The sequence below is a fragment of the Odocoileus virginianus genome, chromosome 3 (genome assembly GCF_023699985.2).
Source record: "Odocoileus virginianus isolate 20LAN1187 ecotype Illinois chromosome 3, Ovbor_1.2, whole genome shotgun sequence".
NCBI lineage: Eukaryota > Metazoa > Chordata > Mammalia > Artiodactyla > Cervidae > Odocoileus > Odocoileus virginianus.
This window is the reverse complement of record NC_069676.1, coordinates 2262031-2275040: the sequence shown is the minus strand read 5'-3', so window position 1 is coordinate 2275040 and position 13010 is coordinate 2262031. Positions and strand designations below refer to the sequence as shown.

General features: G+C 44.3%; 1 protein-coding gene across 1 annotated transcript in view; it reads left to right on the top strand.

Annotated features, from left to right (window-relative positions):
• OBSCN (obscurin, cytoskeletal calmodulin and titin-interacting RhoGEF) overlaps window positions 1-13010 on the top strand; it is a 216267-nt gene that overhangs the window by 94415 nt on the left and 108842 nt on the right. Inside the window, 2 exon segments of the mRNA XM_070460853.1 lie at window positions 3619-3894; window positions 7615-7890. Coding sequence (XP_070316954.1) covers window positions 3619-3894; window positions 7615-7890 — 552 coding nt within the window.

The following is a 13010-nucleotide window of genomic DNA, read 5'->3' as shown; positions in this document are numbered from 1 at the left end:
GCCATGGATTTACATGTATTCCCCATCCTGGTCCCCGCTCCCACCTCCCTCTCCACCCGATCCCTCTGGGTCTTCCCAGTGCACCAGGCCCGAGCACTTGTCTCATGCACCCAACCTGGGCTGGTGATCCATTTCACCCTAGATAATATACATGTTTCAATGCTGTTCTCTTGAAACATCCCACCCTCGCCTTCTCCCAGAGTCCACAAGTCTGTTCTATACATCTGAGTCTCTTTTTCTGTTTTGCATATAGGGTTATCGTTACCATCTTTCTAAAGTCCATATATATGTGTTAGTATACTGTATTGGTCTTTATCTTTCTGGCTTACTTCGCTCTGTATAATGGGCTCCAGTTTCATCCATCTCATTAGAACTGATTCAAATGAATTCTTTTTAATGGCTGAGTAATAGTCCATTGTGTACTATTATGTACTACAGCTTCCTCATCCATTCATCTGCTGATGGGCATCTAGGTTGCTTCCATGTCCTGGCTATTATAAACAGTGCTGCGATGAACATTGGGGTGCACGTGGCTCTTTCAGATCTGGTTTCCTTGGTGTGTATGCCCAGAAGTGGGATTGCTGGGTCATATGGGAGTTCTAGTTCCAGCTTTTTAAGAAATCTACACACTGTTTTCCATAGTGGCTGTACTAGTTTGCATTCCCACCAACAGTGTAAGAGGGTTCCCTTTTCTCCACACCCTCTCCAGCATTTATTGCTTGTAGACTTTTGGATAGCAGCCATCCTGACTGGCATGTAATGGTACCTCATTGTGGTTTTGATTTGCATTTCTCTGATGATGAGTGCTGTTGAGCATCTTTTCATGTGTTTGTTAGCCATCTGTATGTCTTCCTTGGAGAAATGTCTGTTTAGTTCTTTGGCCCATTTTTTGATTGGGTCATTTATTTTTCTGGAGTTGAGCTGGAGGAGTTGCTTGTATTTTGTTATTCTGTGTTTGTGGAGATGATCCTAGAGAGAGAAAAAGGAGACAGACTCTGTAACTTTCTTCATATACAAAGCATAGCATTGATACCAAAATGACCCAGAAATGGCAGGGAGAATCAAATTCCAGACCAATCGCCTGTGAATATCAAGGCCAAAATAAAAAATCATAATATTTGTTAGCAAAATGAATTAATCAATGTATCCAGGAGTAGGGATCGGTGATAAAAGTTGTAGTCTAGGGTTGCACAATGGGCTTCGCATTGGTTATGGTAATAGATAAAAAACTTTATATTAAGAAATAGAGTGCAAGGACTTCCCTGGTGGTCCAGAATGCCAATGCCAGGGACAATGGTTTGATCCTTGTTCTATGAAGATCCCAAATGTGATTATCTCCATAGTACAGAATCAAGTGATTAATTAAATTCAAACATCACACATCAAGACAAAATATTTGATAACATCAAGCATCTATCTGTCCCTACCATAAAATACTTGGGAAACTGTATAAGATATTTTTTCTTTTAACATAATAAAATTCTTGTGAAAAGAACAGCAGTGATAACATTATCCCACTTAAGGTGTATCCTACTTGCAAATCTTTGAGTGAGGGATAATACATGGAGGCCACTGCAACCCCTGAGTCCAGTAAAGAGGAGAATAAAATCACCAGCAGGTGGTTTTGAAAAACTAAAGATGAAATTTAGAAACTCAAAAAATTTGAAGATACATTATTAGACTGTGAATGATTCTTGAGGGAAAAAATCAGTATGCTGAAATAATTCCTACATCTAAGTCCTCGTTAGGAACACTTGAAGAATGAAATCTGTGTTAAGAGTTGGACTAGCACAATTGTATCATGTTTCTAATTCCAGCTCTGATCAAAGTCACCAAGAGGCTGTGTGTGGGGAAATTATATTTAAGATTCTTGAGAGACAGTGGGAGGTTGCATTAGATGGAGCAATTTGAGGGAAAAAGTCAAAGGTGTTTATTAACAATCAAAATAGAATTTTCTTTTTTGGGTGGTCTGATGGAAGAAATAGGCCAATTTCAAAAACAAGGTACAGCCAATACAATGTTTTCTTGAAGAAAAGCATGGTGGGGACATTTCCTGGGACCTGTGTGAGGCTAAGTTGCTTCAGTAGTGTCAGACTCTTTGCAACCCTGTGGACTATAGCTTACCAGGCAGGCTCCTCTGTCTGTGGGATTCTCCAGGCAAGAATACTGGAGTGGGTTGCCATTTCCTCCTCCAGGGGATCTTCCCGACCGAGGGATCGGACCCGCATTTCTTATGTCTCCTGCATTGGCAGGTGGACTCTTTGCCACTAATACCACCTGGAAGCCCTCTGAGACCACAGAGCTATCTACAAAAGCAGGCTCCTGCTCAGGACCCTCTTGGCTGCAGAAGCAGACACACACCCAGGCATGCCAGCTCTGCGAACGGCTGCAAGGCCACATGTGTGTGGGCGCGTGGTCCCTGCTCCAAGGGGGACCAGCCTGACCGGTTCTCATGTATCAGGAATTACCCTAAAGCTGTAGTGTTCGAGATAAGGGGATCCAGTGCAGGGATTGTTTCCATATCAGAGGAACCGAATGGTGAGCTCAGAAACAGTTCCTTGCATAAATGGCTTCCTGCACCACCCGTCCCTCCATCCCCCTACACCTTTCCATTGTTACTGTGTTGTCTGTGGGAGAACTCAAGGAAGGATGTTGTCTAATAAATGGTGTTGGACCACTGAACCACACGGAAAAATTAAATTGTGCCAGCAATTCACATCACACACAAAAGTCAGCTCAGAGTGGGTTAGAAAACTCAGGGTAAAAGGCAAAACCCAAAAAACCCCTCAGATGGTAGTGTGGTTTCTTTAAAGACAACATAAGGAGAAATTTCTTAAATGGAACACAAATGATCTATGCCCAAAAGGGCTGAAATGGACATTGTGAAACTATTGGAAGGAAAATCTTTGATTCATCAAAGGACTGGAGCTGAGAGTGAAAATGCCAGTCACACAGTTGGAAATACCCTTAAATCCTACATATGAGTCATTCTCTGGTATGTAAGTGTATAAAGAGTGGCCAGAGTTGAATGAAAAAAGAGCCTCCTATTTGTAGATGGGCAGAAGATTTGAATTGTGTCACTATGAAGAAGAAAATAGGAATGGTGAACCCAGTGCTAAGAGGAAAGGTATTCAGCTTCTTTATTACTCGGTGACAAAGGAAGCCAGGGAAAGGCGGGGAGGTAGTCCCCCAAGATTGCCGCCAGCTGACAGTAGTTAACGGTCGGAAGGGCACCCAGCCTCAGCCCTCTCCATGGACCGCAGGTGAAAAGTTCCTGCATAACCACATGGAGACAACTAGGGCACCGTCTAGCAAGGTTCGGGGACACATGCCTCGTGACCCTGCAGATGCCGTGAGCGTGGGAGACGTCTTTTCCAGTGGCCACCCTGCCAGCTGGCCCGGCTCCCATGGACTCAGAGGAGAATGCATAAATGTGGGGCTGTTGCTGAGAACGCAGGGGACCTCTGCAGAGCAGAGGGCTGGTGCAGAGCCCAGAACACTTTCAACTCCCCTGCTACCGTACAGACCTCCTCCTCGGCTCCCCCCCCTTCCCTGCCCGGGGCTGCCGTCCTGACTGTGATGGGGTCTCTGACCCTGTGTCTCCCCCTCTGTCCCCAGAGCCCTCGGTGGTGTTTGCCAAGGAGCAGCCGGCACGCAGTGACGTGCAGGCCGTGGCGGGAACCAGCGCCACGCTGAGCTGCGAGGTGGCCCAGGCCCAGACGGAGGTGACGTGGTACAAGGACGGCAAGAAGCTGAGTTCGAGCTTGAAAGTGCGTGTGGAGGCCACGGGCCGTGGGCGGCGGCTGGTGCTGCAGCAGGCGGGCCAGGCGGACGCCGGGGAATACAGCTGCGAGGCCGGGGGCCAGAAGGTCTCCTTCCACCTGGACGTCACAGGTCAGTCCCTGGAGGAGGATGCTGAGCTAGCCTGTGTGCAGAGGATGAAGGGATTGGCTTTTGGTCTCAACAGATGTGTGTACTCGCCTGTAGCCTTTATTTCTTCACATCTCCACATCTCATATCATCTTGGCCCTGAGGAAGGGTGGATGGGGAGGATGCACCTTCAGTGAAGAAGGGCCATTTTTGTCCACCTCTTTGGAGGCAGTGAGACTCAGTCACACTGTCTTAGTACCTGCCCAGAACCTTCCTTGTATTCTTGGTATTGGGACCCTGACTCTCCCTGATGCTTGGGAGCAGAGGTAGACCTGGGAATATGTGACTTTTCTCCCATCATCTGTCTTTCCTGAGAGCTAGCACATGCCCTCATCTGGTACCTCATCCAAGTGCTTCGGTGTTTCAATTTGATGCATTCCAGATTAGGGGAAATACTGGCCACACAATCCTACTTGGAATTCTTGCAGGAGTGAACTTCAGATGATTGAATTTGAGGTTTCTTGGATGCCACTCCTTCCTTTCTCTGGATATAGAAGCTCCAGTAGCCTGTACGTTGCAAGAAAAAAAACCCATGTTTTGTTGTCAGGTCCTTGCAAAGTGGGGCTTCGCTGGTGACTCAGCAGTAAAGAATCTGCCTGCAATGTAGGAGCCGCAGGAGATGAGGGTTTGGTCCCTGGGTTGGGAAGATCCCGTGGAGGAGGGTGTGGTAACTCACTCCAGTATTCTTGCCTGGAGAATCCCATGGACAGAGGAGCCTGCTGGGCTACAGTCCAAAGGGTCACAGAGAGTTGGACACCACTGAAGCGACTTAGCATGCATGCACGCTTTACAAAGGGAGGAAAGAAAGGATGATTGATAGTCACCTGTGCTATTTAGGGTAATCTTAGATCAAGGATGATTTTGTGTTTGTCTTCGAACAAGTTTGTATGTTGCAGGTCAGTATTCCACTTGGCGTTATTTGATGAGTTTAGGAATGGAAAGGACAAAATCTCTTCTGCCACATCAGTAGGTATTGCTAATAAGCAGTTACTGTCCTAGCAGCCTCTGACTGGCAAAGCAGCCTCTATTTCCTTGCATTTTGCTGGTAGTCATCGAGTGTCTCTTTCTCGTGGCTGAAATGTCAGGCAGTCTAAGAAATCAGGTCATGCTTTCCTGGGAAGAGAGTCTTCATGCTGAGTAGGGGAGGCTACCATGCCACATTGACTTCTAGGTGCCAGCATGTGAGAGTTTAAGACCATGCCAGTGTAGCAGGATATGTGGGTGTGTATACACCCCAGATCCCACCATGGGTCTCTTAGAATGTGGTTTTTGGGAGCACATTAGAAAGTATTTTATGGCAAAACCTTTGAAAAATTGTGACATATGGCTAAATCCTAGGAGATTGTGATAATCGGACACACAAAGACAGAGTAAATTTAAAGAGTTTGTGACTCGTGAATCAGTAGGACCAGTAGTGAAAAATCTTCTCAGCCCTGTAGTTTTCTAGTGAGGCATGCAAAATATTTGGAAAATTGTTATTGCATGCTTATGAAGATGGTCCTAGAGAGAGAAGAATGAGATATCCTCCATAACCCCTTCATGTCCAGAATATAACATCGATGCCAAAATCACACTAGAAAGACAGGGAGAATGAAATTCCAGAAAATCTACTGTGAGTGTCAAGGTCAAAATCACATATTAAATGTTAATAAAAAGAACTCAGCAGTGTATCCACGGGTAGAGATGTGTGGTGAAAGTCATAGTTCAGGATTGCACACTGTGTCAGCGTTGGCATTGTTGATAGGTAGAAAGCTTGACTTTGGATTAAATTCAGAAAGATGTGATCGTCTCCATGAGTACAGAATCAAATAGTTGATTGAACTTGAAGGTGGAACAAAATGTTTGATAATATTGAGCATCAGTTTGTGCCATAAAATTCTTAGCAAACTGTATTAAAGAGTTCTTTTTAATGTTATCACACTCCTGCAGAAACAAGAACACGCCCAACAACAGCATCCCACTTAAGGAGTACCAGGAGATCTTTGACATGAGGGGCAGCACTCAGACCAACTATAACCTCTGAGTTGAGTAAAGAGGAGAATAAAATCACTGGAAAACTAAAGGTGGAATTTGCTGATGATGGAATGGTCAACTCAGACAATCCCAGAGATAAATGATTAGACTGCATCTGATTCTTGAGTAAGATTAGTGTGTAAAAAAAAAAAAAAATCAACATGCAGAAATTATTTCTACATCTAATCCTGGCAAGGAATGCTTGCAAAATGAAATTTGTGTGAGTTAGACTAGCAAAATTGTATCATGTTTCTAATTCCAGGTCTGATAAAAGTTACTCAGAGGCTGTGTGTGGGACATTATTCAAGATTCTTGAAACATAGTCAGAGGCTGCAGTATGTGGATAGAAATTCGAGGGAAAAATCAAAGATGTTTATTAACAATCAAAATCGAAACCAAATTTCTTTTTTGGGTGGTAGATAGAGGAATAACAGGCAGATCAAAGGCAAGGTACAGCCGATATGTTGTTTTCTTGAAGAAAAGCACAGTGGGAGAATTTACTGGGACCTGAAGTCAGGAATTATGGTAAGGCTACAGTTTTTTCAAGATAATGGGATCCCAGTGCAGGATAGTTGTCACATCAGAGGAACAGGATAGTGAGCTCAGAAACAGTTCTTGCATAAAAGGGTTCCTGCACCCACCATCTTCACAGATCCTCTTTATCTTCCGTTTGTTATTGTGTTGTCTATTTGAGAAGTGGAGGAAGGATGCTGTAGTCAAAAATAGTTGCTGAACCAGTGAACCACATGGAAAACTTAAAACGTCCTAGCAGTTCACACCACACACAAAAGTCAACTCATGTTGGATTAGAAACCTCAGGGTATAAAAAACCTCAGATGAGAAAGTGGTTTCTTTAGGAACTTAAGGTAAGGGAATATTTCTTGAATAGAACACAAATGCTCTACACTCAAAGAGCAGAAATGGGCCTTGTGACACTATTGGAGGGAGAAAGTTTGGATTGTCAGAGGACTGGATCTGAGGGTGAAAGTGGCAGTCACCCAGCTGGGAATGTCCTTCAAACCTGCCTGTTTATCATTCTCTAGTATTTAAATGTTTGAAAAGTGGCCAGGGTTGAATCAACAAAAGGTTGAGCCTACTGTTGATAAGTGGGCAAAAGATTTGATAGTGTCACAGGACAACGAGAACAGTAATGGCGAGCCCAGTCCTAAAGGAAAGGGCTGCGTTTCTTCATTCCTCAGACAGTGATGAAGAAAGCCACAGCGAGGTGCAAGCGCTCCCCCAGATTGCCGTCAGCTGACAATCCTGAGCGCGAGCAAGGGCACCGAGCCTCAGCCGTCTTCACAGACCACAGGTGAAAAGCTCCCTGCTCTTAAGCAGTATGGAGAAGACTGGGGCACCGCTGAGGAAGGATGGGGAGCATTTTCCTGGAGACCTGGCAGTTGTCATGAGCAGGGGGCAAGTCTGTTCCATTTGTCCTGCACCGTGGACCAGCTCCCAGGGACCTGTGGGAGAATGCGTAAATTGTGGGACTTGCTGCCGAGAAAGGCAGGGGCGCCGCTGCAGGGCACAAGACTGGTGCAGTCTTGAGAAATCTCCAGCCCCATTTCCCCTCCTCCTGCTCCCAACCCCTCATCCCCGTTCTCTGCCCGGGGCTGCCGTCCTGACTGAGATGGGGTCTCTGACCCTGTGTCTCCCCTTCTGTGTCCTCAGAGCCCTCGCTGGTGTTTGCCAAGGAGCAGCTGGCACGCAGTGACGTGCAGGCCGTGGCGGGAACCAGCGCCACGCTGAGCTGCGAGGTGGCCCAGGCCCAGACGGAGGTGACGTGGTACAAGGACGGCAAGAAGCTGAGTTCGAGCTCGAAAGTGCGTGTGGAGGCCACGGGCCGTGGGCGGCGGCTGGTGGTGCAGCAGGCGGGCCAGGCGGACGCCGGGGTGTACAGCTGCGAGGCCGGGGGCCAGAAGGTCTCCTTCCACCTGGACGTCACAGGTCAGTCCTCGAGGGGGACGCTGGGCTAGCCTGCTGTGCAGGTGATGAGGGGCCTGGCTTCCAGCCTCACCAGACTATGTCTGCACTTGCCTGGATCCTTCATCTCTTCATGCCTTCCAGTCTTCCATGTCCCACCTTGGTACCCATTTTGGCCCTGAGGAGGGTGTCCATGGAGAGAAGAGGGGCATTTTGGTACATGCGTTTTCAGGCAGTGAGGCTCAGTCACACTGTCTTAGCACCTGCTCATAATCTGCCTGTTGTTTCTGGTGTAGAGACCCTGCTTCTCCCTGATGCTCGGGGGCTGAGGTAGGCCTGGGAATAACTGACCTTCCTCCCATCATCTCTTTACTGAGAGCTAGCATAGGCCTCCATAGGCCTCCATCCAATACCTCTTGCTGGTCTCCGCTGGCCAGAACTGGGATTTGATGAATCCCCGTTTAGGAGACATATTGACCACACAGTGCTACTTGGAATTCTCTTAGGAATGAAGTTTGGATGATGAAATCTGAGGTTTCTGGGAAGCCCTTCCCTCCTGTTCCTTCTCTGGTTGTCTGTAGGTAGCCAGAATAGGCCCATGTTATGTTGTCAGGTCCTGGCAAAAGGAAGAAAGAAAGGATGATTGCTAGAGCGTCACATGTGCCATTTAGGGTGATCTTGGATTGCAAAACATTATTTTGCCTTTGTCTTCAAACAGGTTGGATGTTGCAAGTTGTATTCCCCTTGGTGTGATGCTGGGGAATTTAGGAATTGAAAGGAAAAAGTCACTTCTGCCACATCACTAGGCTTTGCTAACGAGGAGTTACTGTCCTACTAGCCTCTGCCTCGCAAAGCAGTCTTTATTTCATTGCATTCTCCTAGTGCTGAATGAGTCTCTGCCTTGTGCCTGGAACACAGGACAGTCTAAGAAATCAGATTATTCTTCTTCTGGCAATGAAGACTTCATGCTGAATAGAGTTGGGCTGCCATCCTACCTTGACTTCTAGGTGCCAACACCTAACAGTTTTTGACAGTACTAATAATGTACAATGATTTGTGGATGTGTACAGATATCCCAGATCTCAGCATGCGTCTTTCTGGAATGTTTTTTGTTTTTGAGAATGTTAGAGTGTATTCTAAGATAAAATCATAGAAGAGTTGGGAAATGTGGCTAAATAGTTGTTGTTCAGTCATGTCCAACTCTTTGAGACCCCATGGACTGCAGTACCCCAGACTTTCTTGTCTTGCACTATCTCCTGGAGTTTACTTAAATTGATGGCCATTGAGTCATCCAACCATCTCATTATCTGTTGACCCCTTCTCCTCCCGCCCTCAATCTTTCCCAGCAGCAGGGTGTTTTCCAATGAGTCAGTATTTCACATCAGGTGGCCAAAGTATTGGAGCTTCAGTTTCAGCATCAGTCCTCCCAATGAATATTCAGAGTTGAGTTCTTTTAGGATTGACTGGTTTAATCTCCTTGCTGCCAAGGGGCTCTCAAGAGTCTTATCCAGCACCACAGTTCAAAAGCATCAGTTGTTTGGTGCTTAGCTTTCTTTATGGTACAACTCTCACATCCATACATGACTCTGGAAAAACCATAGCTTTGACTAGACTGAACTTTGTTGGCAAAGTGATGTCTGCTTTTAAATATGCTGATATGCTGTCTACATTTGTCATAGCTTTTCTTTCAAGGAGCAAGCATCTTTTAAGAAGTTTCATGGCTGCAGTCACTGTCTGCAGTGATTTTGGAGTCCAAGAAAATCAAGTCTGTCACTGTTTCCATTTTTTCCCCGATCTATTTGCCGTGAACTGATGGGACCGGATGCCATGATCTTAATTTTTTAAATGTTGAGTTTTAAGCCAGCTTTTTCACTCTTCTCTTTCACCTTAATCAAGAAGCTCTTTAGTTGCTGTTCACTTTCTGCCTTTAGGGTGTAGTCATATGCATATCTGAGGTTATTGATATTTCTCCCTGCGATCTTAATTCCAGCTTGAGCTTCATCCAGCCCGGCATTTCGCATGATGTACTCTGCATATAAAATAAACAGGGTGTTTATTTATTTATGATAAATAAACAGGGTGACAATATACAGCCTTGATATACTGCTTTTCCAGTTTGGAACCAGTACACTGTTCCTTGTCTTAGTAACTGTTGCTTCCTGACCTGCATACAGGTTTCGCAGAAGGCAGGCAAGGTGGTCTGGTATTACCATCTCTTTGGGAGTTTTCCACAGTTTATTGCAATCCACACAGTCAAAGGCTTTAGTATAGTCAGTGAAGCAGTAGAACTTTTTCTGGAATTCCCTTGCATTTTCTATGATCCAACGGATGTTGGCACTTTGGTTCCTCTGCCTTTTCTAAATCCAGCTTGTACCTCTGGAAGTTCTCAGTTCACGTACTGTTGGAGCCTAGCTTGAAGGATTTTGAGTATTACCTTGCTAGCATTTGAAATGAGTGCAAATGTGTGGTAGTTTGAACTTTCTTTGGCATTGCCCTTCTTTGGAATTGAAATGAAAACTGACCTTTTCCAGTCCTGTGGCCTTGGCTGAGTTTTCCAAATTTGCTAGTATATTGAATGCAGCACTTTCACAGCATCATCTTTTGGGATTTGAAATAACTCAGCTGGAATTCCATCACCTCTACTAGCTTTATTAGTAGTACTATGCTTCTTAAGGCCCACTTGACTTCACATTTCAAGATATCTGACTCTAGGTGAATGATCACACTGTTGGGTTGTGCAGGTCATTAAGACTTTTTTTGTATAGTTCTTCTGTGTATTGCTGCCAATTCTTAATATCTTCTGCTTCTGTTAGGTCCTTACCATTTCTGTCCTTTATTGTGCCCATCTTTGCATGAAATGTTCCCTTGGTATCTCTAATTTTCTTTCCCATTCTATTGTTTTCCTCTTTTTCTTTGCATTGTTCACTTAGGAATGCTTTCTTACCTCTCTTTGCTATTCTCTGGAAAGCTGCATTCCAGTGGGTACAACGGGTATATCCTTTCCTTTTCTCCTTTGCCTTTTGCTTCTAAACTACATGAAAGTGGAAAAAAAGAATATAGAAGTTAACGATTGTATCAATTGTGTCATCAATATGAGCAATAATGAAAAGTCTTCTCCACACTTGTAGTTCTCTAGTACACGATGCAAAATACCTGGAAACAGATATTGTACACTCATGGAGATAGTCCTAGAGAGAGAAGAATGAGATACATTCCATAACTCTCCTCACATACAGAGCATAGCATCAGTACCAGAATTGCAGTAGAAATGCAGGGAGAATGAAATTCCAGACCAATCTTCTCTGAGTATCAAGGCCAAAATCATAAATCAAATGTTAGCAAAATGAGTTCAGCGGTGTATCTGTTGTTAGAGATTAGTGATGAAAGTCATAGTCCAGAATTGCACATTGTTTTTAACGTTAGCATGTTAATAGGTAGAAAGCTTAGCAGTAAGTGATTGCACATACATAAACAAGAGAGTGAAAAAGTGTAATCCCTCCATTTGCCCAAAACTAATTAACTAAACACTTATAACAACCCTAATGAGAACCAAAATCAGTGAACCTTCTGGTTGGACTGAATAAGTGAAAGGCCCAAATCTGGAATGAAGTGATTCAGGAGCCTCTAACAGGCCAAACTACCCCTTATGACATCTTGAAATTTGTGTTTGTTGTGCCTAGAACTGCACCTCTGAAGACATTATGTGTTTTAGGAAATTTTTTTCTTTCTAAATATTGCTTAAGACATCTGCTCTGAAAACTGTTGTTGTTTCTCACAACATATGATTCAAGACGGTTTTTGGAGGTGAGTTGCTGACTGTAAACAAAGCATCTTGTCTTGTACAAGAAGGATCCTAACGTGGGCTGTATTGTGCATGCCCAGACTTACCCACGACCTTTCTACTGCTCTATAACCTGCTGTCAGATTATTGGGTAGTGATGGCTTGTTGAACATGTTCAAGCTCTGGTTATAAGCCTTTCATTGGCTTTTACAACCCATGTCCTGTTGGATTTCTCTCTACCTACCTGAATATTTTTTCTTGGCATCATTTGCTGGCTTAAGGCCCTCCTTCATTCTCATTCCACACCCTGTCCTTGGTAGATCAGGAACCTAGGAGTCATTTTTAACTTCTTCCCACATCCAACTAAGTGCTAACTTCTGGCAGTCTTACCTTAGCTTTAAACATCTTTTTATTTTGCTCTCTACCTGAACTGTCCTATACCAGGGCCCCACCAACTTCCCTGAGAGGCATAACGATGTACTATCAACTCAGACAATCCCAAAGATAAATTATTAGAATGTATAAGGTTCTTGAGTAGAAAATTATTGTGTAAAAAAGTAATTATACAGAAAGCATTTCTTTGCCTATGTCTTGGCAAAGAATACTTGGAAAATGAAATTTTATGTTCGCGTTAGACTAGCACAATTACATTATGTTTCTAATTCCAGGTCTGATAAAAGTTGCTAAGTGGCTGTGTGTGGGGAAATCATTCAAGATTCTTGAGAGACAGTAAGAATTTGGAATAAAGAGATAGGAATCCGAGGGGAAAAAAAATCAAAGATGTTTATTAGCAATCAGAATTGAAACCAGATTTCTGTTTGGGTGGTCTGATGGAAGAATAACAGGCAGATTCCAAAGGCCCGGTGCCATCAATACACTGTTTCCTTGAAGGAAAGCATGGTGGGAGCATTCACTGGGACCTGATGTCACAAAGCTACAACTTTGAAGAGGATCCCAGTGCAGGGATAGTTACCACGTCAGAGGGGCAGAACAGTGAGCTCAGAAATAGTTCCTTACATAAATGGATTTTTGCACCACCCATTTACCAACCCTCACCTTCCGCTTGATACTGTGGTGTCTATTGGAGAAGTTGAAGAGAGTGCTGTCTTCATAAATGGTACTTGGACTGTTTGACCATTCTGAAAACTTAAATTGTACCAGCAGTTCACACCACATACAAAAGTCAGCTCAGGGTGGGTTAGAACCTCAGTGTAAATGGTAAAACCCAAAATTCCCTTGGATGATAACATGACTTCTTTAAAGACTTAAGGTAAGGAAGGATTTCTTAAGTACAAACACAAATGCTCCAAACTCAAGGGGCTTTGAAATGGACATTTGACACTATTGGAAGGAAAAAGTTTGA